General features: G+C 34.8%; 1 protein-coding gene across 37 annotated transcripts in view; it reads left to right on the top strand.

The window, feature by feature from the left end:
* RIMS2 (regulating synaptic membrane exocytosis 2) overlaps positions 1-24,229 on the top strand; it is a 570,663-nt gene that overhangs the window by 224,474 nt on the left and 321,960 nt on the right. For 7 of the 37 annotated variants that reach the window (XM_036995671.2, XM_036995669.2, XM_036995673.2 and 4 more), the window contains exon 1: positions 4,310-4,794. The exons of 25 other annotated variants lie outside the window; for them this stretch is intronic. In XM_036995671.2, coding sequence (XP_036851566.2) covers positions 4,673-4,794 — 122 coding nt within the window. In that variant the 5' untranslated portion in view covers positions 4,310-4,672. Of the gene's footprint in view, positions 1-4,307; positions 4,795-24,229 lie in introns of those variants that run through there. 5 more of the 37 variants (XM_036995677.2, XM_036995665.2, XM_036995678.2 and 2 more) reach the window with 2 other exon arrangements.

The raw sequence follows: 24,229 nt of genomic DNA on the forward strand, positions 1-24,229 counted from the left end.
TGCATGTATGAAGCATTTTAGCAGGAATACTTTCAAACCCATAAAAACTCAAAATAAACCCAGATGTATTTAAAACTATAAAATTTAAATATGCTGAGAGGCTTGTGTTATTAATTTAGAAGAGCATAAGTTCCCAATTTTTATTTTTTTTATTTGACTTTTGAGTTTGTGTTACATTTCTTAAGGCATTTAATTTACAGCCACTAGGCATTTGTAAATCAATTCTTTTAAATAATTTTAATTTAAGAGAAAATACTTCAAGTAATTTTGAGGATGTTATAAAGAAGTTAGTGTTAAATGCTGTCTTCTCATTTGGATGTTTCATAGTTCTAATTAAACTATTTGATTTGTAGAGTTTTAGGAACTTACTGATAAAGAAGAAGTTACCATTGGTAATGGTTATGGCTAATCACATGAAAACTAATGTTCTAGTATTTGATTTACTTGAGCATTAATAAGAAAAAGTTTATGGGTGAATATCGTACTTAATATGTTATGGTTAATGATTTCATTGCAATTGTAGAGTTCCCCACATTAGTAAGATTAAACTGGGCTTTTCTTCTGGCTAGTGTATCAAACAGTATAATGAAAAAAAAATCTGTGATGTTTTTATTCAGAGATAATCAGTATTAACATTTTGGTGTTTATTTGTCTAGTGTTCTCTGAGATTTTGAACATTTAAAATTTCTTTGCTATACTTACTAAGTATTTCTCAAAAAAGTTTTACCAGTGTACATTCCTGCCAACAAATATGGTATGAGTACTTCTTCTTTAACCCTCTAGCCAAATCTTTGCCAATGTAATAGGTAAAATTACATTACTTTTTTTTTTTGATTACTTTCAGATTGAACTTTTCAAGTGTTGATTGGCTTTTTAGATAACTTTTAATGAAACTGCCTTTGCTGTTAGAAGTTTCTTAACACTTCTGTGGGAACTCTAGTTAGCCCTGTCATTTCCATTGAGGTGCCTGCTAGAACAGCCATAGAGAAAGCAGTTGCCTCCACCTACACCATTTGTGAGAGTTAATGCCTGTCTGCTGGACTCAGTGTAAATATGGAGCTGACCTTACTTGGAGGACATTCTGAATTTGTCTGATTTTCCCAGAAAGGGGTAAGCGTAAGCTTTGCATCCTGTTACAGCGTAATGGAAGTGATAGAGCCTTGCCCAAAGAAATTCTATAAATATGTGTTGCATGAATAAATGTGATAAATAAAAGTTACTTGAACATAAGTTCTAGAATCCTGGTTCCAAGAATTTGAATCCTCAGAGAGTTAATAGTGAGGTTACTTTTAAATGCTATATACTTTAGAGCTTATAAAATGCATTTATATATATGATATGTTTTAATACAATTAATAACCCTCTAAGGTCTGTGATATAGCTTATTTTACATGTGAAGAAACCATAGCCCAGGAATACAAAGTGAATGTCCTGAGGTATTATGGCTAATGAGGTTTGGAGTCAGTACTGAAATCTAGGCCATTTGACTCCAAGTGTCATGTTCTCTTTCCTCATAGAAGCTTACAATATTCATACCTGTGATCCTGCAGTATGTAGAAAATGTAAAACAAATATTAGCTATAAATGTTCTTTACAGTATTCAGGATATTCATAAAAAATTATAAAGTACATCCAAGGCACAATGTTTTTGACTGAAAATATTGGTCACTCTTATATTTATGAAACTTATAACATGGTACGGTAGGGTAAAGCAAAAACAGAAACTAAGAACCAAATTGAGCCCTGAGTGGTTTCCTATCATATTTATGGGGTGTGACTAAAAAATAATTGACTTTTCAATACAATTAGGCTTCTTTTCATCCAGTAAATATTTACTAAGCACCTACTCCATACTAGGCACTATACTAGACAAAAAACAAATGTGAGCTTTAATTCATGGAATTGAGGGTGAAAGACATTAAACATTGTTTTCAAGTAAATATCTAGTTATACTTTTATCAAGTGCTGTAAAACAGTGAGGCCCTAATCTAGTTAAAAGAAAGTCACATTTAACTAAAGTCACATGTTCTTTTCTTCACAGAAAGAAGCATTTAGTCCTTAAGAATGAATAGGATCAGGTGAAAGGTGGTAATGGTGGGGAAAGTGGGAGAAATTGCTTCTGGAATTCTGAAGGAAAGAGAGAAAGCTAACCAATGTGTGTGTTGTATGGTGAGAGCTGGAAAATAGGGCTCTGAGGAAGACAGCTTCTCTATTGTTTACTTGTTCAAAGAAGTCATGTTAAGTTTCATTTCAGTGATGTTCACATCACTTAGACCATTTCTGGAACTCTTCTTATGATCTTTTCTTCAGATCCAATTTTGAAACATAAAAGAAGCTTTTTTTTTTTAAACAGCACCGTTTTGCAGTATAATCACTTCATTTAACAGATTTGCTTGAAAAGGGCTTTGATTCTTTTAAAAATAGAATCTACCCATAAGGGGGAAATATATATACATATATATTTTATCACAGATTAGTATGAGCTTTGAAATGAAGAATTTAAAAATGTGTTTCCACTTAATAGAAATTGACCTTTATAAATGTTAAAAATAAGCTTATGATCAGAAGCATAATATTTTGAAGTACATGAAGTTGCTCCTGTTTGAGTTAAATGGAAGAAACCCATTTAAAGTTACTTGTGAAGTTACTTGTGAAATTTAAAAAAATTGAGATGTTTTCTGTAACTGAAATATCATTGGTCAGGTTACTGACAGGTGGTTTTCCTATTCATCTCACAGAAACAGACCTATTCACAAATAGATGCATGTGTTTGTTGTGTGTGCATGCCCATGTGTACATATACAGAAGGTTGATGGGGGGGGAGCATTTGGAATGGAGTCCAAAGCAGAGACCTTCATTCAAATACTCTTATCTTTTACAAGCTGTGTGATCTTTAATCCCTTAAAGCCTGTCTCTTTTTATCTATAAAAGATAGCAGCATTACCTCAAATTTTAGCCCTAACTCCTTCTCTCCCCTTCCACACACATACCACTGTCTACATACAGAAACTTAAATACGCTAGAAAGTTTTTAAAAAAGTGGTGAATTATTTTTTGTGGATATTAATTAAATGTGGAAGTGCTTTATAAACCAGAAAATACTTTATTATGTATATATGTGTGTGTGTGTATATATATATATATATATTTCATAAATAGATTAGTGTGCATCTATAAAAATATAAAATAATAAATAATAAGCCAATGAAGCACTCTTAGTTGAAGACAAACCCATAATTGAACATCTTAGTTTATAAAAGAAATAAATTGAAAATTTATATTATTGCATGTTTATTTTGTGTTGCTTTTTTGTGACATGTTTATTCATGTCGAAAAAGAATTCACCAGTTTTTAAAAAACTTAGTGTATTTAAGTCCCTGTATGTCGATAGTGGTATGTGTATGGAAGAGGAGAGAGAGGGTTATGGCTAAAAGCTGAGGTAAAAAAGGGTTAAAAGCAATGTATCTGTTAATGAAATGTCATGGTTTTGGATCAATTAAAGATCAAAAAATATATTAATCATCTCCATGAGTTTATTTTTTAAGTTTGGTTTACATTCTACCTTTAGAGCATCTTTTGTAGAAAAATGGATGTACCTGGATGTAGAATAACCTAAGATTTTTACCTGAACCAGAGCTATTCATTGAGAATGGATGGTGATCTGGGCAATGTAAGACAACTAGAGCCTTCAGGAACTATCTTTTTCTGAAGAATGCTATGACCACCATTTTTGAAATAAGTTAGTAACAATTAAAGTCTCCTTGGCCTTAGCTGTGTTTTTTTGATTTGTGAGAAAGTTCATATTTAATATGCGCTGTTAAAGTGATTTTTAATTGATGGTGTATAATTTCTTTCTAAAAGTACGTGAATAATCATGTAGTCCGTATGTATGACTTTTAGAAAGGGACCAGAGAGAGCATTATACACTGTTTTAAAAAGATAGATAAATGAAGACATTTTAAAATTAAATAAGTTAAGACAACTAAATATATTTTTCAAATATCTCTTTAGAAGTACAGCATTACAAATGCAGCCCTATTGTCTGTCATATTTTTACTGCTTCATGAAATCAAAAGAAGGATATATCATTTATTTTTAGAGTATTTGGTCCTATGCAGTAGTCTGCACATTGAAGAGACCTATATACTCTGTTGTTGGAGCTACTCATTTTTCAGGGAAAGAGAAAAAGGTTGGGAAATGCATAATTTCTCTTCCTCTTACCAGTAGTCACATTGAGAAGATACCTTGTCCCCATTTTTATTACTACTGAGATTTTATTGCTGGCAGCCAGATGTGCTGAGACTCCTGACGACAGCATCTATTCATTGCGTGTTTTTAATAGGCTTAGAGAAATATGAGTAGAGTACATGAAAGCAGCTCAGCTTCACACTTCAGCTGGGAATGCCCAAAAAGCTTACTGCTGTTTAGAATTCTTGCTACAGTCAGGAGAAAGCCGAAAGCCGCTCGGGTACCAAATCTTCTACGACTGAATTAGAAGAAATAATGACTGTACAATTAACTATCAACCTCTGCTCATTTAAGCACAGTTTTTACAGAGCTCAGGAGAAATATGGAACTTGATTGGCATGTTTTTATTTGATGGTGTCTCCAAATAGATGACTTTAAAGACAGGTGGTAAGGAAAAATAAGAGAAGAAGAAAAAAAAAAGGAAAATGCAATTTGAGACATTGCGCCAGGTCTGCAATTCTGTTTTATCTCATTTTCATGGGGTTTTTTCATCCCCACCAAATATTTTACAAAATGAGCTTTTTGGACAAACACTGAACAATGCAAGGTGAGTAAAGCCAAACTATATTTTCTTTTAGAATTGACATTTTCAGAATTATAATCTTATATGTCTGTAAAATTGTTCTGTGTTGAAATATTAGTGTTACAATAGTGTTTTTTATGATAAATATAAAATTTATGTAGGATTCTTAATAGATTTTAAGAAGGAAAATAAGCTTACTTCAAAGCACAAAAAAGCATCTTAAATTTAACTAGCTTGACCTCTGAAACATAAGACAGGCTGTTTCATGATTTCTTTTTCTAATAAATAAAATGATTAACTTAAAATGCCTGATAGGTTTTCTTTGTGATCATGGCAGTGATTACATTGCATATAAAGGGATGGGGCTATATAATTATATGTGATTTGTTGGAAAATGTGAATTAGCAATCATGCATGCTTTCTGTAAAACATGCGGAAGATGATCTCTAGGTCTAAGACATTTTTCTATGCAGGGTAGATCAATAATCACTTTAAACAAGCTATATTATGGAGCAGTTAGTAACAGCTTTGTATTAGGTGGCTAGTTTGGAAGGATGCTTTGTTATAAATTCCTACTGCTTTTTCAGTCGTGTGTGTGTGTGTGTGTGTGTGTGTGTGATGAAGGTTGTTAAATCATGAACAATTTTTAAATGGTTTCTCTGGCTTACACTAAAAGAGCTAGCCTATTAAAGAATGCTCTTAAAATGCAGTTTTATCACCCAGTTCTTCCCTTGTTTAATTTGTTTGCCTTTTGAGAATTTCTAATGTTCTATACCTAGTATAGAAAAGATCCCATTTTAACTAAATATATGGCAGAAAGACTGAGAAAGAAATTCTGTGAACATGATAATGCACTGAAACCTTTTGGAAATTGAAGGAGAACTAATAGTGTATAGAATATTGAATGGTTTTGCGGTTTCTTTCTTCTAGGATCTCTGAACAATGTTGAGGCAGCCTATTCTACAGATAAAAAAATATTTATTACCCAATATGTCCTAATTTTGCAAATGAAAGGGAGGCTTTAAAAATTTTTGATATTTAAAATGTCTACTGATGATAAATTTATCTATGACCTTTTCATTGAATATGGAATAACATATCTGCTCTTTATAAAATTTCACTTCTTTCCTTAGTGTAGTTCTGTTCAATTGATTAATCTGACTTTTTTTAATATGTAGTGTTTGGACTAACTTAAAATATGTAACAGTATCTGAAATGCTGTGATATTCTATAATAGGCTGTCTGTATTTTAAGATACTGGATTTTTTAGTTTAGTAACACATCACTTGAGTGTCTGTAATTTGTGATAAAAAATAATCTTTATTGCAGGTTATATTTAACTAAGAGAGGCAGTATGCCTTTCTTAAAATTTCCACTACCCAAAGGTACTAGAGTGTTAGAATTTGTACTCATGTTTTATGAATCTTTTCCTTGTTTGATTTCTATCTCTTTTCTTTAATGTCACAAATCTATATGTTAAAAGACATTAATATTAGGGCTGGGTGTTATGTTCAGTTTAAAAATTATGCTGTTAACATTATGGTATAAAATCAGTTTTAAAGTAAATTTTATTTTAAAATATGAGAATATATATTTTTTTGAGGGAATCATGCATCCCTATCATTATGCTTTTGCTCTGTTTAGCTTCAAGTTTCTTTTATTGTTGGCATGCTTATAATTGAAATGCTCTCGTTAAAAATGTGGAATTTTATGGTGCTGCAATTAAACATAAATTGTGAAGTTTCTAATGCTTCTGTGAGACCAGACTTACTTAACTTACTTTGACTTATTTATTTTTTATTTATTTTTATTTTTTTAAACTTTGACTTATTTTAATCTAAGATTATCTGAAACTTACCAGTTAATCAGTACTTACTCCATTTTAGAGAAAAACATCACTGCCTTTATATGTTAATTTCTTAGTCTTCAAAAAATGTAACATTTTTTATACAAGGATCTGTTGATTTCCATAAATAAATCAACTACTTAATTTACTTTTAAAATCCATCAAAACCAGTTATACAAATAGTTATCTTAGAAGTATGAAGAGTGAAAATAAGTTTATGTAACTCATAGTTAAGGCCACAACATATTTTAACCTTTCGATTACTTTGTGTTCACATCAGATTCAATGGTCTTTAAAAATTCTTATTCTGCTTAGATTCTTCTAAAAAAATACAGATGCCTAAGCATCAATATATAACCAGTTAGCAATGAATCAGAAAGTAAGATGTTGACTAAAAAATCATTCTTGAAGAAAAAAGTCATGGGGTAAGAATGATCTGAGTATGTCATTAGAAGATGTGATCTTAAACAACTTTAAAACTGTTCCTAAATAATAGGCCTTTCACCTTTGTGGCCTGGACATTAATGGTCTTGAGATTGGAAGCATCAATTATCTCACTATCATCCTGGAAAGAACAGTTTTGGTTATTATAATGTGAATAGTAATTGTTTGTTTGGATTAGTTCAAGTAGAATATTAAGTATTTGCATTGTGACATTAAATATGATCTTTGATAGAAAAATATAAATATGGACAATTATATTTTATTTTGATTGTTTTGTAGGAGAAATATTAGAATAATACTATGCATCAATTTTAGTCAATATATTAAAAGTGGATTGTTTCAAGTAGTTTTCTTGAGACTTTTCTTAGGTAACTAATCTCTCTATATCAGCAACTGAACTTTCATTAGGTTTTCAGGTGGTAGGAGAGTTTACTTCTATGGACGTATAAGCAATAAAAGGTCAAAAGATGAAAAGCTTCCATAATAATTACTTCAAAAACATTTCCAAGTTCAACTTAACAAAGGATCAAAGATTTTAAATACACCAATAATATTTTATGTATCATAAATCACTCAACTGGAGATTACTATAGTTTGTTATTTTAGTATGAAATAAATACTGGAATTTATTTATAAATGAAAATCATTAGAATATTTTAGACTAAATTTTGTTGGAAACCATATAGCATGACCCTTTTATTTCACACTGAAAGTTCTTAGTTTATTCTTTTATCATTGTGGCTGTTGAGTACCATTTTAGTGCATAAAAAAGGTGGCAGGATATCCTCTGTTCTTTTACAGTGAAAATGAGGCAACTGAAGGTACAGCAAGAAAAAGAAAATCAGTGTCTGCATCCTATGTAAATTTGGTTGGTAGGTTTTGATGAAATACCACTTTAGTTTAAATTCTGATTATCAAGTTTTATTAATATAAACTAATTTCCCCCAAATTAAGGTTATTTAATCAGAGTACAAAGGTAACTGCTTTTGTCCCCAGTAAAAAGTCCTCACCTACTAAGTACATTATGAAATCTAAATTTTGTGATCTTGTCTTCAGAAGTAAATATAAATTTGGAACTGCTGGAAGGTATATTTTTAATAGAGTTCACTGCATTGAGTAATCAGTTGCTTTGAGCAGTATTCATATAAACATGATAGTGATGACTATCTTTTGTGATGAAATCTGTGGAAAAATCTACTTAATATCCTCTAAATTTTTCCATTTACTAATTTTAGTAATCTTTATTGTACATGAACAAATATATATATACACATATATATATTTTTAATTTTTATTAAGGTATTATTGATATATACTATATGAAGTTTTCACATGAAAAAACAATGTGGTTACTACATTTACCCATATTATCAAGTCCCCCCCATACCCCAATGCAGTCACTGTCCATCAGTGTAATAAGATGCCCAGAGTCACTATTTGCCTTCTCTGTGCAACACTTTTCCCCGTGACCCCTCACACCATGTGTACTAAACATGATACCCCTCAATCCCCATCTCCCTCCCTCTCCACCTGCCTTCCCACACCCCTCCCCTTTGGTAACCACTAGTCCCTTCTTGGAGTCTGTGAGTCTGCTGCTGCTTGAAAAAAAATATTTTTTCTTCCAGATGGAATTATTTCATCATTGTTCAGTGTGTGACAGTGAATTTGCTGTGCTAACTGGCCACACAGGGGCATAATAGGACTGGAATTTATTCAGAGTAGGTGTAAAGACAGCTTTACTGTCCCTTCTGTCTACATAAAATAAAATATGCAGACTTTCATATTTAAAACTAAGATTACAAAAAACAGTAAATGAAAGAATATTTGAATTTGTTGGTGTTTTCAATTACATATTAAAGTAACCATTTGGTCTGGTTTGCTTGGACTAATCCCAATTTGTGTCTGCTGTCCTCCACTAATTATTTCTTTTCTCTCAAAGTGTTATTATTTGGCAATAACTTACAGGGCCACTCGAATTATAAAAATGAAATGTAGAGCTTGAATTCATCTAGTATAAATGGACTCTTTTCCATTGAAACATTCCCAAAGTTCTAAAACATTAATATTGTTTTAAATAAAATTTGATTTTGCGAAATAAATGTTTATTTAGTCTGGGAATGTTTTTGGTCAGAAATATTTAGTCCTTTACATAGCATTTACTCTTGCTTTAGTTTATAATGAAGTCATCAATTTGTGTTCAGGATTTCTGGCACAGACACTTGCTATTCATCATGGCACATTAATGACTACTTTGACATTGAACGAACAGCGTGCCTACTTTTCATAGCTCAGAGAGTGCAATCTGCACAGTATGCATTGTTTGCAGTTGGTAGGATCACAGCACAATTTATTTTTCATGATAGGAACATATTTCATGAATAGTCTGTATTCTGAAATAAAATGCACCCAATAGTCTGATGCACACATGTACAAGTTTATGTGCATATGGAAACATTGTTAAGTTTGTATAACAATTATTATAAAAATAATAATTTTATAGCCATAATACCAATTTTAACAATTATCTCTATTTCTAATGAAAATGACTTTGATTCATAAATGTGTATCATTAATATTTTTACCACAATATTTACTGTAGGCCTCAGCTATGTACCACAATTATTAATATAGATACTTAATCTGATACTTATATACAGTCTTTAAGTATTTCTTTATTGAAAGAAATTTTTATAAAGTTGCTGCTTTTATTGATAACTGACAGGTAAATGTTAACTATACTTTTTTACTATCAACTTCTATATGATCATAATAGGATCTTAGAAAACTCATAGAACTTAGTTACTAGTAAATTTTCTGTTTAATTCTGGCACTGTTCACTTAATAGTAAAATGAGTTCATTTCATATGTAATAAAGGCTACATATTCTTATCCATTTATAAATTACTCACAAAGATTTATGTACCCAATAAAAAAAAATCCCTAGGACTCATCTACAATATGAATTTAGTTTCTGAATTTGGAAAGTTTGAAGTATCTCAGAACTGTGTGTGAACATTTCTTTTTGGATAAAATGGAAAAAGCCATTGCATGGTACAGTGTCTTAAAACATGAGGGCACTTTATATTGCCTCATTTTTTAAACTATGCCTTTTGTTTTTATTAGAGAACACTTACTTCAAAATCTAACTCAGTATGTAAAGCAGGTCAAAGTGGGGTAGTTCTGATTTAGAAAGCAGGACATGGAACCCATATTAGGCTCTAAGAAACACAATTTTCAGCTGCTTACTTAAATCAAACTCTAGACTTCTCACTTCTTTATTTCACTGCTGTTTTGTGTTTAATGTATTTTCTACTTAATGTGTTGTTTTTTTCAGTCTGCTTTCAAAATTTCCTCTTTATTTTTTGTTTCTAATAATTTTCCTGAGATGTGCCTATATGTGATTTTTACTGTATTTATCTTCTTCAGGTTTTCTGTGTTTCTGCATTTTTCTACCTCTCACCTACATTAGGTAAATTTAACTTTTACCTAATTTGATAATTTTTTGTTTATTGTTCTAACAATTTTTTTCTGTCCTCCATTCTTTCTTTCTCTTTTCCTTCTGATTTCTCAATTATCTGCATTTTAGGCCTTTTATAAATTGTCTGATAAATTCTTGTAATTTTTTTCAATTTTTCCCAGTTCTTCAAATTGAGTAATTTTCATATTCCTTGATTCTTTCTTTCATAATCTGCTATCAGATGAAAGCTCATCTATTGAATTTTTAATTTCATAGAGTTTATTTTTTGTTCTAAATTTTCATTTGATTATTTTTTATAGTCATTATTTCTCCTTTGAGATTTCCTATCTTTTCACTCATTATGAGTGTATTCACTTCATTTCCTTTAACATAGTTTTTATACTAACTTTAAAATCCTTTTCTGCTAATTTTAACATCTAGGTTATCCCTCAGGATTTTTCATTGAGTGTAGGTTTTTTCTTGAGTATGGGTCATGTTTTCCTATTACTTAGCACATCAAATAATCCTAATTTCATCTTGGACATGGTTAACAAGACAAATAGAGACTCTTGATACCTGTTCTGAAGAGTGTTGATTATTTTCTAAAGCAGGAAGTTAATTTGGCGGAGATTGAGCTGCAGACTTTGTTTCCCTGAGATATAGCGGCTGAAATTTTGGTTTATTTTAATTTTAAATGAGCTGCTTGAAGCCTTCCTTTATAAAATTTTATAAAATTTTATTTTTATTATATACAGAATCAATATATAGGGAAACACATAACTTTTAAATATTTTTTCTTTACTTGAGATTTGAGCAGTATTTATTATTTTTCCTCCTGGTAGCTTTCTTTTTGTCATACCCTTGCTCCCCACTTTCTACCTTCTGTGTTTGCTCAAACTCTTTGCTCTAGTTTTTCAGGCTGGTAAGACTCTGAATTTTCTAACATTGATTTAGCCTCCAGGCATTGATTTAATTTGGCTAAAAGTCATAAAAAAAATGGGAACTCACCCAGTGTCATTTCCTTCTTCCAAATATCAGTTGCACCTCTGTGTCTGTCTTCTTTGTCACTAAATCCTTCAAATAATTGTTTGTTTCTAATTTGTCCAGAACTTACTGTCCCTGGAAGGGTTAGTATGATGGGAGCTCCTTAGCCATTATTAAAAGAGGAATCCATTCTTTAATGTTTTAAATTGTATTTGTTAAACACTGTGCAAGCAGAAATCATATTTGTAATTTCTTTAGTAATCCCATCTTCATTTTCTGTAATGTGTGCTTTTCCAAATAGCACTGGATAGCCAGTTGTCCAGTGACTAATTGGGAACTGCATGTCTTAAATTATCATTGTATGTTCAGTATATAGGGAAACACATAACTTTCAAATATTTTTTTCCTTACTACTCTACTTCTTCCATATTTTAATGACTACTGCTACTAGTAAAATATGAGTAACATGTGCACAGACTTTCTTTACAGAAAATACAATATTGTTATCTTTGATCTAACTGCAAGAGAAAATGATCAGATACAGTGAAGAGACGAACCCACCATATTTATTCTTCATCTTTTAATTGGATGGTCATCCATTTCAAAGATAATTTCCACAGGGAATCATTTATTTATTTATTTATTAAGGTATCATTGATATACATATGCCACCATCTTTACTCTCTCCACAGGGAATTTTTTTAAAGGAAATTTGATGATGTTATGATGAGAATGAGTAGGCAGAAGATGAAATTCCACTTTGTGAGAGGAGTCGCCAATTGATTCAATTGGTGTCAGCCACAGTATAAGAAATAAAAAGCATGTGCTGAAATTCTGATAACTGTTGATAATCATGGCCACCTTTTAAATTAATAAATTTCCCAATAACACAATGTATTTTTTGTGTTGCATTCCCAAATATTACTTCTTTGGGCCTTGCTGAGATATATCTTAATTTTGAAACAAAATTTGGTGAGAGTGGGTTATTAAAGTCTCCAAGTGTTATTGTTACTTGCTCTTATCCTGCTGTTGTTTTTTGTGTTTTGATATCGGTAGGCTTTGACTTCTTTATCAGGTTTTTTGGTATAATTACTACAGGATTTTCCCTTGCAGTTACCAAGGTTTACATAAAATATCTTAAACTTTTAAGATCTTACTTTTAACTAATAACAATGTATCTTCAGTAAAATTTGTATACTTTTATGTTTTGTCCTCTTTATAGCTTAGGTTATTGCTTTTATAATTTACTTATTTTTTATAGTGTGTAACTACTATAGATTATTGTAGTTATAGTTATTTTTACTACTTTTAAAAAATCTTTTAAACTAGAATTATAAGTCATTTGTGCACCACTATTACCATATTGCAGAATCTAACTATGACTGTATATTTTTCATTAACACTGAGATTTAAACTACATTTTTATGTTTTTATGATTTAATTAGTGTTCTTTTACCTCCACTCAGTAATTCCCTTTAGCATTTCTTATAAGGCAGTTCTGGTGGTAATGAATTCTGCCAGATTGTGGTTTTTTTGGAAATGTTTATCCCTCCTTCATTCCTGAAGGGCTTTCGCCTGGTGTGGAATTCCTGTTTTACAGTTATTTTCTTTCAGTACTTTGAATATGTCATCCCATTCTCTCCTGGCCTGAAAAATTTCTGTTGAGAAATCCATCATAGTTTTATGGGGTTCCTTATACATAACTTCTCTCTTTTCTCTTGCTGCTTCTAAAATTCTTTCTTTGTCTTTGATTTTTGATAATTTAATTATAATATGTCTCAGTGTAGTCCTGTGTGGGTTCAACTATTTGGTGTCCTTTGGATCTCATGAATCTGGATGTCCATTTCTCTTCCAGGTTCAGGAAGTTCTCAGTCATTATGGCTTTCAATATTTTTTCTTTCTTTTTCTCTTCTAGAATTCCTGTAATGTGAGTATTGTTTTTTTCCATTGTGTCTCCTAATTCCTGTAGGCTCTCTTCACTCGTGTTCATTCTTCTTTCTTTTTGCTCCTCTGACTGGGTAATTTCCAGTGTCCTATCTTCCAAGCCTCTGATTCTTCTGCATGGTCGAATGTACTGTTGAATTTTTCAGTTCGTTATTGTATTTTTCAATTCTAGGTTTTCTGCTTGTTTTTTGATGGCTGCTATTTCCTTGTTGAACTTCTCATTTTGTTCATGCATTGTTTTCCTAATTTTGTTCAGTTGTGTGTATGATGGTCAGGCTGTGTACTACAGTCATTAATAGATGAGGCTATAAATTAGCTTTCCTGCCCTTGCAAGGCGCAGGTTGGTACCCAGGGACTATACAGCTTGTTGTTTGGGGGCCTAGAGTGTGTACTAAATTCTCTGCTCAGGTGAAGCCGCTAGTTTTGCTCTGCAGATGGTGGAAGCCATAGGCTCTGTTCTGCTCAAGTGCACTCTGTATAGGACTGCCAGATGGGCTCTGCAGGCTTCTGTGTGCTCTGTTTAGGACAGGCTGAAGGCTGTATTCAGTGAAGATCTACAAACCAGATTCCATGCCCAAACACAGTAGGAGAAACAGTTCTAAAGCTCGTAAAACTCTTTGCTGTCTTAACTCATGCCAACCTGCACCCCAAGTTTCCTAACTGAACAGGGTTACTGGCTTTGCTGTCAAAGTATTGGCTCTGCCTTCTACCTCCTGGCTTGAGTACCACTGGGCTGCATATCTTCTGGTCAACTGGGGCTGAAAGTCAATGGATGAGGCAACATCACGGGTCCATAGCTTGGGTGAGCAGGGCAGTGGCTGATCCAGGCTACTCTCAATTTCCTAAACAGGTTCTCCAGTTGGGAGGGGCTGGGAGCTACTTTCACCATTGGCTATGAATTAAAACCCCTGCCTGTTTATAGCACTGGAACACTCCCTGCTCAGTATTGGCTTTGCCCTGGGGACAATTAGCTGTGCCCACCTGCCTCTCAGCTCAAGTACCACTAGGCCGTAAGACTTCCAGGAGTTGTTGCAAGCTCTTCAGGTCAGATGGGGTCACAAGACATTCTCCACAGTGGATGGGGCTGTGATTCAGCTTCTTGCCTGGGTGTGGGGAAATTAGGCTCTAAAATAGACAAAACTCCTTGTTTTAGGATTTGAATTAGGCAGTTGTGCAACCTGCTGAGTTCCCTGGCCAGAGTGCATCTCTGACTTGATTCTGCAGATGAGCAAAACATCTGGTTGGGATTGCTACTTGGGCACTGCAAGTATGAATTTGTTCTGCCAAGATCCATGTGCTGGTTTTTGCAAGCCAAAAACCTTCTCCCCTTGTGCATCACAGTCAGATTCCCAGTGGTTGGGCTACAGATTCCCCTGTAGTTGCTGTGGTGTGAGACCAGAGTAGGGGTTGCTGAAAAGTGACCTACAATGCTGAGGCAGCTAGTTGTACCTTCCGGGCACTCTTTTCCTATAGAGGAGCTGGAGGCTCAAGGGAAACCTCTCTGCATGGTGCTGCACTGGCCTGGGGGAGGGACAATCCAGTCAGTGTGTAGCTGCTTCTCCTACCCCCTAATGCAGTCTGTCACATACCCCCTAATGCACTCTTGTCTCGTTCTGTGAGTGCAGGGGATGCTTTATTGTCATCCCCATGTTCCAGGATTCTCAACTGATTGTTCTTGGATAGTTTTAGTTGTTCTTACTGCAAGGTGGAGAAAAGTCAGAAACTATGTTGCCATCTTGATAACATCAGTCTAGCTAGTATAATTTAGTTTTTACTTTCGTTATTATTAATTTTGCAATAAATATCAACATTTTTTATTTTAACAGTTTTTTAAAAGCTCTTTACAGGTGCCTAGACATTTACTGTTTCTGGTTATCTTCATTGCTTTCTCAAGATACAGGTGTCTTTTTGGCATTTCTTTTCCACTTGAAGAAGTTCTGTTAGTGTTAAAATCTTTGAAACAGGCAGTAATAGCAGGTATATAGGAGGTCTTAAAGAACACAGGGTCTAGCATTTTCATGGATAATGTCTGCAGATTGCTGAGAAAAACTGTACTGTCTGTGGTAACATTAAATTAGGTTATAAGGTCTCATCTAGGTCCTTAATGAAATTTCTGGGGAATTATTTTTTTATTCTCAATAAATTAGTTACCACAACTTCCCATATTCTTCTACACACACCTCTATTGGGAAATTAATTTCTTCATGATCTTTATCTCCAGAAACAATAAATGCCAAATCTCTGTAATTTATTTCCATATCTGAAACTGTTGCTTTCTTTCTTACTATCTCTGAAGAATAGGTTTCCAAACCGTTTTCTCTCTCATATATGATATTACTTTATGAATTATCTCCTTTATTTGGATGTTTATTGTTGAACATGGAAATAACTAGACTTGACAATGTTCTTTCTTGGTGTAAATCTCCATTATCAGCAATGAGATGCAAGCAAGCAAATCAGGGTAAGATTTTCAGTCCTTGCATCGTGATGGCGCTCTGTCGTGTTGCCGCTATCTGAAGAAATGCCGGTGAGCCTTGTTAACCCACTCAGCTGGGCATCTCCCTCCATCACATTTTACAGATGGCTTGGATGTTTTCAGACGTCTCTTAGCATCTGCTTAAAATTCTCAAACTGTTTTCACCAAATTTGTTTGAATCCTATTTGTGGTTATATTTGATTATGCATCTGTAGACATTTGAAGATTAGCATTGAGAAATAGCTCTATATTTTATATTTACCCTATATTAACATTACTTCTAGTACAGCTATAATTGAGATGAAAAATAAAAACAAAGCCCAAAAATGTATGAGATTAGTGTGTTCAAGGAAATAGAGCTTAGCTTCATTTTATGTGGGTTCATACAATCCTGCACATAAAGCAAAATCCTAGTTTTCGATTGATTTTCATTATTCTTTAAGTGATTTGATAATAGAATGCTTTTTGATGTCTTCACTCATGTCAAATGAAAAAAGAATGTAGATGTAGTTTTTATTTTTGTTTCACAAATAGGAAAACAAAAAAGCATTGGAGAAACTATACCAAAATATTAATAGCAAATGCTTGGGTTTTATAATTAAATATAATTTAAAAAATAATGTGACAATGAATTTTATGAAAATATAATAAGCCAAAATATATAAAGCACTTAATACATGGTCTGACAACTTATGAACACTAAGAAAGTATAATAATAATAATAATAATAATAATAATAATAATAATAAAAAATTACACCTTTTTTATATTCAGAATTTTTTATACTCAGAAAGAGTCTCTGAAATCCAATTGTTAGGTCAAAAAGCTATCAACTTTTTAAGACTCCCATTCTTGCCAAATTGCTTTCCTAAAAGGTTAAGCTAATTATATTTCCACACTGGGCACATGAAATTACTTTTCATAATCGGCATTGGTTGCTTTCATGTTGTCCATTTTTTACTTCATTGGATGTTATAAGAGTTTTAGAAATATTTTTAAAAAGTACTCATCTGCATTAGTTTGCTAGGACTTCCATAGCAATATACCACAGATGGGGTGGCTTAAACAATAGACATGTTTCTTTCACAGTTCTGGAAGTTAGAAGTCCAAGATAAAGTTTGGCAGGTGTGGTTTCTTCTGGAATTTCTTTCCTTGGATTGCAGATAACTGCTTTCTTGCTGTGACCTCACATGGTCCTTTCTCTCTGCACATGTGTCCCTGTTGTCTGTGTTCAAATTTTGTCTTATAAGGACATCAGTCAGATAAGATTAGGACCCTATTCCTAATTTAGGTATTTCTACAATGGCAGGCACTCTTATGCTAGCATGTTAGTACAAGGCTGGTCAGAAGGAAACATAATGCTTAATTAAGTGAAAAAACAGGAGGTAAATAATGTGGATCTGAATATACAGACTGTAGAATAAAACAAAAATGCAAGAAAAGGGCAAACAAGGTCATAGAATGGAATTCATAGTCTTTATAAGTATATTTGATTATCATTTTCCTGCTTTTAACTGGATTATGATAGCTCTGGACCCCAAATATAGTTCTATTATAGCAAGAGGAATAGAGGGATTTGATAAAATCAAGTGACATAAATATTACTTGCAGTTCACCTCAAAGTTTTTATGTTTTTGATGCTTTCTCTCATTTACTGCTTTGTTGCATTTCCTGTTTTTCCTACTATGTTGTCTTATACACTGTTTAAAATGTTACCTGTCTTTATTTTCGAAGAATCCTTTTTGTGCAGGTTCTTTTTTCTGTTTTTTCCTTTTTGAGACTTAAACAACCTTAGACAAAACTGAACTATATACTTTAATTTTTATCTGGAACCTTGACCCTGGTATAGGTATTAAATTTTGCTAAGTCCTTTCCTAGGATGCTGAGTATACATAATTTTCTCCTGTGACAAGTTAAGAAAACGTCTATTTTAAACAAAGGCAGCTATCAGGTATTTTTATCTATTCTTTTTTACTTAACAATTATTACCTACAATTTGCCAAGTGCTTTATAGGCCCTGTGGGGAAAGTTGGTGAACGAGGCTGCCAACCTCCAAGGTGTTATGCTTGGATTCATACTGTGACATGTCCACTCACTACAAGGGAAACCTGTGTTCAACAGAACCACTCTTAAACTCGGCTTTTGGTCTCAACTTGAATCTGCCTTAATTGAAAAGCCACTTGCAGATGACTGACTCTCACTTCCTTTTTCAGTTTGAATGGACTCTTGGGCCTGAGGAATAGAAGTCAGAATCTTGATATTTAATTTATATTAATCTTGAAGTCTCCTGTCTTGTTCTTGCCTTGAAAAGTCTAGTTCATTAGAATTTGTGCTGGGTTTGAAAAAGAAAAAAAGGAGTATCCTAGTGCAAGTTGGTTAGAAACTGAGCATGACTGGAATTCAGGTATTATGTTTTTGAGTACATGCTCTTCAGGAAAAAATAATAAGGGAGTGAATGAGGCAGGATAGGGAAGACCTAGTGAAGGATGTGATTTCAGGCTGAGTCTAGCCATGAGAGTGGGGGCCTCTTGAGTGTCTTGCCTGAGGGTTTCAGCTCTGGGCAAGTTCACTATTCAGTGAAACCGAGAAATGACAACAGAATATTCTTGGGGTAAAAGGGTTTATACCTGGCTTTCTTCTCATGCAGGTAGGTTGAGCACTAGAATCACATCTGCATCTAGCAGTCTGCAGGCCTGCAACCCACCTCTGTCTCTGCCTCCACCCACAGCACTGGGTGGAGCTCTTTATATAGTGACTTAGTAAATAATAGCTCATTGCTAGTGGGTGTGGAAGCAGTAGCCTAGAAGTAGGCTAACTACATCCTCAAGTAATTTAGGATCAGATGAAGATCCTGGCCATAGGAACTTCCATTTTCCCCACAAGCATGAACCATTCCTCAGAGTTGTTCCTCCTATCCACATACCCCTATCTCATTGATTCCTTGGTTAAAAGCTATCCCTAGGATGCGTGTCACCTCCTGGGTGAGATGGCTGTCCTGAGAGCATTTCTTTGGTGAACAGGGGTAGCTCTGAGCCATTAGCAGCCAATACTCACAGCAGCTGGAAGATGGGTACAGTGGCCTGACAAAGGGGATTTGGGCAGGCCACCAGTAATGTGTACTTTAGTGTATCCCTTGCACTGGGGTCAGTTGTTCCAAATTAAGTTTACTCCATTCAGACAGGAGTCCCAGGGATTCTGTGTTTACAGTTTCTGTAAAAACTTGTATGAGGAGAACTATCTCCCCTAGCACTGTAGTTGACCTTATGGCTATAGTTGATACTTATCAACTACTTTTCCTCCCACTTCTGTTGGTCTAAGTGACTTGCCTGGTAGGTCACTCTGACCCTCATCCCTGCAGAGTCATAAGTCCCTTATCATCATGTCCTTATCATGGTTTCCCATTTATAGTGGTGACATGACTTACAAATAACAAGAGGCACTCCAGTGGATAACCTGAATGTCAAACATATGCTTCTGCCCCCATTTTGTAACAACCATCTTACCTCCTTAAAATGATCAGGGTCAGTTTCTCCTGCCAGTATGGTTATTCTTTTCTGGCACAAGAAATACACAATGAGCAGGGAGTAGCCATAGCTTTGATTATGTATTCCTGATGAAGCATTCCCTGCTTTGGGATCTCTAGACCTGTAGAGCCTGAAGCAGCAGTATGGTGCAAACTTCCCAAGTGGATAACTGGCAATAATGGTTAGTGGGCCACTCTCACTTCTATTCCTTGGTTCCTGGCTTGTGTGTTCTACCTATTGAGGGCACAAGATTTAAGGAGTATATTATATCCTCAAAGATAATGTCCTTTCCTTGTAGTATGTGTACTACAAGCTGGAGTCTCAGCTACATGTTTAAGAGGACATTCTACTGCTCTATCAGGCTGAAAGGTTCTGGGTGACACAGTATATGGTAGAATCAGTGGATCCCATGATTGATGTCCTCACTTCCTTATGACTACAAAGAAGACATTTATTTCTCCTTTGCTTAAGTTGAAGTATGTTATGATATACCCCTGTAGGTAAAGCAGGCACTCTGAGCACATCTCTACTGGTACTTGCTGAGGCACTTTGGGCAGGAAACATGAACCTATACCTGAATAACCATCTATGCCTGTTTGAATGAATTGCGGACCCTTATAGGGTAGAAGATCTCTAGTGTAGCCAACTAATTACAATATATCTAGTTGGTCTCTGTGAAAGATGGAATCATATTGGGGTGGGGGTTCAGCAGGAGCAGAAGCTTTATCAGTTATGGTGAGAGTAGAGTATATTGTTGCTCACATTCATAACTTACATGTCTGCCACAGTGGCTTTTTTTCACTTATTGGAGTTGTGGGGTTAGTGAAGGCAGAGGCTGGCTGACATCTCATGACCAACTCATTGGTCTCCTTGTTATTTAATAAAACTTCCTTTGTAACAGATACTCTCTGGCAAAGATTATGTGGAATACAAAGGTCCACATACCTTCACCACATTCCCATAGGTCCATCTTCATGCCTCTTTATTGAAACTCTTTGTCTCAGACCCAGATCTTCCAATCTTGCTTTTTTTTTTTCTGGCTACTATTCAATCAGCTAAGCTATTCACTAATATTCATGAGTACATATATATTTTTTCTTTTAACAAAAGTGGATAACAAGATGTACTCCCTGCAGCTCTGCCTATGGTGAGGATGCCATCATCACTGCATTTCAGGGCCGACCTTGAATGAGGCTGAGGTCCAGCATCACACCATTTTTAGCTTACAGTCATGTACTGAGCTGGACCATTCGTTATCCAAGCTTAACTTCTTTCTTCTTCAATTGATTGTAAGTAGACATGAACTTCAGACGAGGCAGTGATGCATTAGTGTTAAGTGACTTGGTAGCCTCGGCGACTTGTTTGGGCACATGCATAATCCCTCTCAACCTAATCCCAGATGAACTGCTTTCATTTTATTATAGAATGCTGCTTAGCCTGTCTGACCTTATGATTTGTTGGTCTCATTATGGCCTTTTTGGTTGCATGGTCACTTGATATACTAAGGTAAGATGTTCTATCTCTACTAGGATCCAGAAACATGATAGAAGTTCTTTCTTTGAATGGTTCTCTGCTTTGATAGCATGGCCTTATTCCAGAATCATATGGGTTTGTATTGCTCTTCTCCTGTTGGGGCTTCCAGAATTCCACATAACTTCTTGTTCTATCACAGATATCTATAGTACTATAGGTTATGTGGGATTGTACAGAAGCCTGGACCCATTGCAGGTCTCAAATTTTTGAAAAATTGAAATTTGAGCCTTTGAAAAAGGCTCCAAATAAGCAGCCTTTTTCTTCTCTGACAAAAATGGGTCAGAGCAATATTCTCAAGTATAGAATATGTTACTCTCAAGACCCAAAGGGCTCTAACAAATTTTAGACCTTTTTCTTAGTGTTTGGAGGTACAAGGTGCAACCAACATTCCTTTCTGTTGGAGATGTTCTGGCATGTTCCATACCACTGAAATCCTAAGAACTTAAACTTTTGAGGTTTACTTATCACTTTACCTTCTGTAGTGCATGCAGGTTACTGTTCTTGTCCAGTTAACATGCTGTTATTAAGCAGTGGATCAGAATGATGTTCTGTGGAACATTTAGATGGCAAATTTCCTTCTGACTATATTGTGTCAGAGAGCAGTAGAATTAACATATCCTTGGGGCAAGTCTGTGAATATATACAGTTGTTTGGCTAATATGAGTGTGAATTGTTTCTAAATCTTCTTTCTGGTGGTAGAAGAACACTTCCATAAAATAAATAATGACACATCACATATTCAAGACTGTGTTCATCAACTTTAATAAAGGTACCACATTTGGCACAGCAGTCGCAGCTGGGGCTATTTCTTGGTTGTATTTATAATAGTATATCATCATTTTCCATGGTCCACTTGTATTTGCGAATGCCAGACAGGTGAATTACATGGGGATATTGTAGGGACCATCAATATGGTATCATTTAGTCTTCAAGGGTGTTACTAATCACTGACATTTCCCTCATAATGTAGTTTTTCATTTACTATCTTGATGGTGGTGGTGGGTGGCAGATACTCTCCAGATTAAAATAAACAATGTTACAGTCCTGCCAATTACTAAGTATGTCCATTTTGATTACACATTTGGGAATCAGGTAAATAATCCATGGATGGATCCACTGTGAGATAGATTTGGGCTTGGATTGCATTTGTTATCTGACACTAAGTGCCCCTATTCTAATTGGGAGTGGGGGATCATGATGGCTCTTTAGGTCCCTGGAAATTATTGCCCATTTGGATCCTGTATTCAGCCCTAAAACAGTCTGGTTATTCTGTCCTATCATTCCCATTGATACTAGGGAGCATAGTTTTTTAATAGCATCTTCTACCTGTGTCCTTGGCCTATGGAGAACAGCCACTGCTAGCTTCTCAGCTATGCTCATGTCCCCTCACCACTGTATTTGTACCAACATGGTAAATGGCATGCCCCTTGAGTTCTCTGAGAAACTAGTCAATCAGTGTGTTTTCCAGTCTTAACATACAAGAACTATTCTAGTATGCACAATTCATTAAAACTTTGATATCTCCTTCTGCAATCACCCAGGGAAATACTGGTATCTCTACTTTGTTTAATATAGATCATCACTTTTTAAGCATTCAGCAGCTATCTGGCTGAATATTTATACCATCTGTTGTGGGCTCTGCCAGAGTGTTAAAATCTTATCTTATCCAAACTCTTAACCAGCTTTATATTTTCCCTCTTTGACCTAGCAGTTTAAGGGATCACTGCCAATTTGTACTCTCTTAATACTTGTTGGTGTGTGTTAGCCAGGTTCTGTTTTGGTGTATAATCTCTTTCCATCCTTCACAAGCCCAGTACTTTCTCAGTTGGGTTATGTTAAGATTTGACCCTTTCCTATCAGTTAGCCAAGAGAAGAGGTGGAGGCAGATACTGAGGAGGCCAACACATTCTTCTAAGGCAACTACCTCATTTAAGGATTCTGCAGTCAAGGGGGTTTTTCATCTTCCAACAAGCAAAGGTGGGGATAGGTCACTTCCACAGGCCTGAAAAATTCAGAGGAATCTTGTTTTAAAGACCTCCTGTGTATCTACCAGTACAATCTCAAGTCTCATGTTCCTATTGCTGCTCTGTCAGGACGCTCTCTTTGACATAAAAGATTTGCCTAGGTTGAAAATTTAGCCTTTTCTGAAGTTCTTTCACCTTTATAATTAAACCCTGAAACTTAATTACTTTAATTAGTCTTCAGCTCTGTCTTTCTTCTGGCTTTAAGAGAAGAGAACCCTTCAATTAAGGCATGGAAAGCCCTTTGACTTTCTTACTTCATTTTATATTGGTGACTGATTGTCATGCTGAGCTAGTCATTTTTTATTTCCAGTGCATCCGTCTTGCTTTCAACAATAGCCATCCCATTCTAGTATTTGCAATGACTGTTTCTCCAATGAGATATTGTATGATCCAGTGTATCCCTTTCTATCTATAATCCATTCCAGCTCACTACAGGTAAAAATCTTAACAATTGCATTACCATTGTATATAGGGAACCATTGATACTCAGCTTATACCAATAATAGGTTACTCATTTCCAGTTGGCCAGTGAGTGATCCAATTCCAAAATGTCTTCCTTTGAGACTGTCTCTTAGGCATATTCCTGGCGTTAAATATCTTAGGTCAAGTTCATTAGAAGCAGAGTCTGAGCCAGGGATTTCTGTGTGCATGATTTGTTGAGGGACTGTTCTTTGGGAAAAACCTTTAAGGAAGTGATAAAAGCAGGACAGAGAAGCGGTAAGGGCTGAGAAATGATGTGGTCTCAGCTAACATCTAGCCTTGGTCTAATCTGGTGTGTGTACACATGGTGAGTGTGTGTTTGGGAGCTTGAATCTTGAGTGTAATACGCAAGGGAGTGTCTTGTGGCAAGAGTGCCAAACTTTGGTATTCCCCATTGTCAGTAGATCATTGGCCCTGGGCCATGCCCGGGGAAGGAATTGCAGTGTTATTTTCTAGTGGAGGTGACTCCTGTCAGTTGATGAGGGCAGTTTGCTGAAGGGGTGAAGTGCATGCCATTGTTGACATCAACACTCACAGAAGCTGGGCGAAGGATTTGTCAGCCTGGTAAAGGGGATCTGGAAGGACATGAACAGTGTCTACCACAAGGAGAAACAAAGTTATGTATATCTTCTTGGAGTACAGAGACTCAGGGACTGTCTGTAGGTTTCAGTGTTCTACCGTAAGAATTAGCTATTTTGTCTAGAAAAGGAGGGATCTGTATTTCATAGAGTAGTTAGTGAGAAAAAT

Source organism: Manis javanica, chromosome 2 (genome assembly GCF_040802235.1).
Source record: "Manis javanica isolate MJ-LG chromosome 2, MJ_LKY, whole genome shotgun sequence".
NCBI lineage: Eukaryota > Metazoa > Chordata > Mammalia > Pholidota > Manidae > Manis > Manis javanica.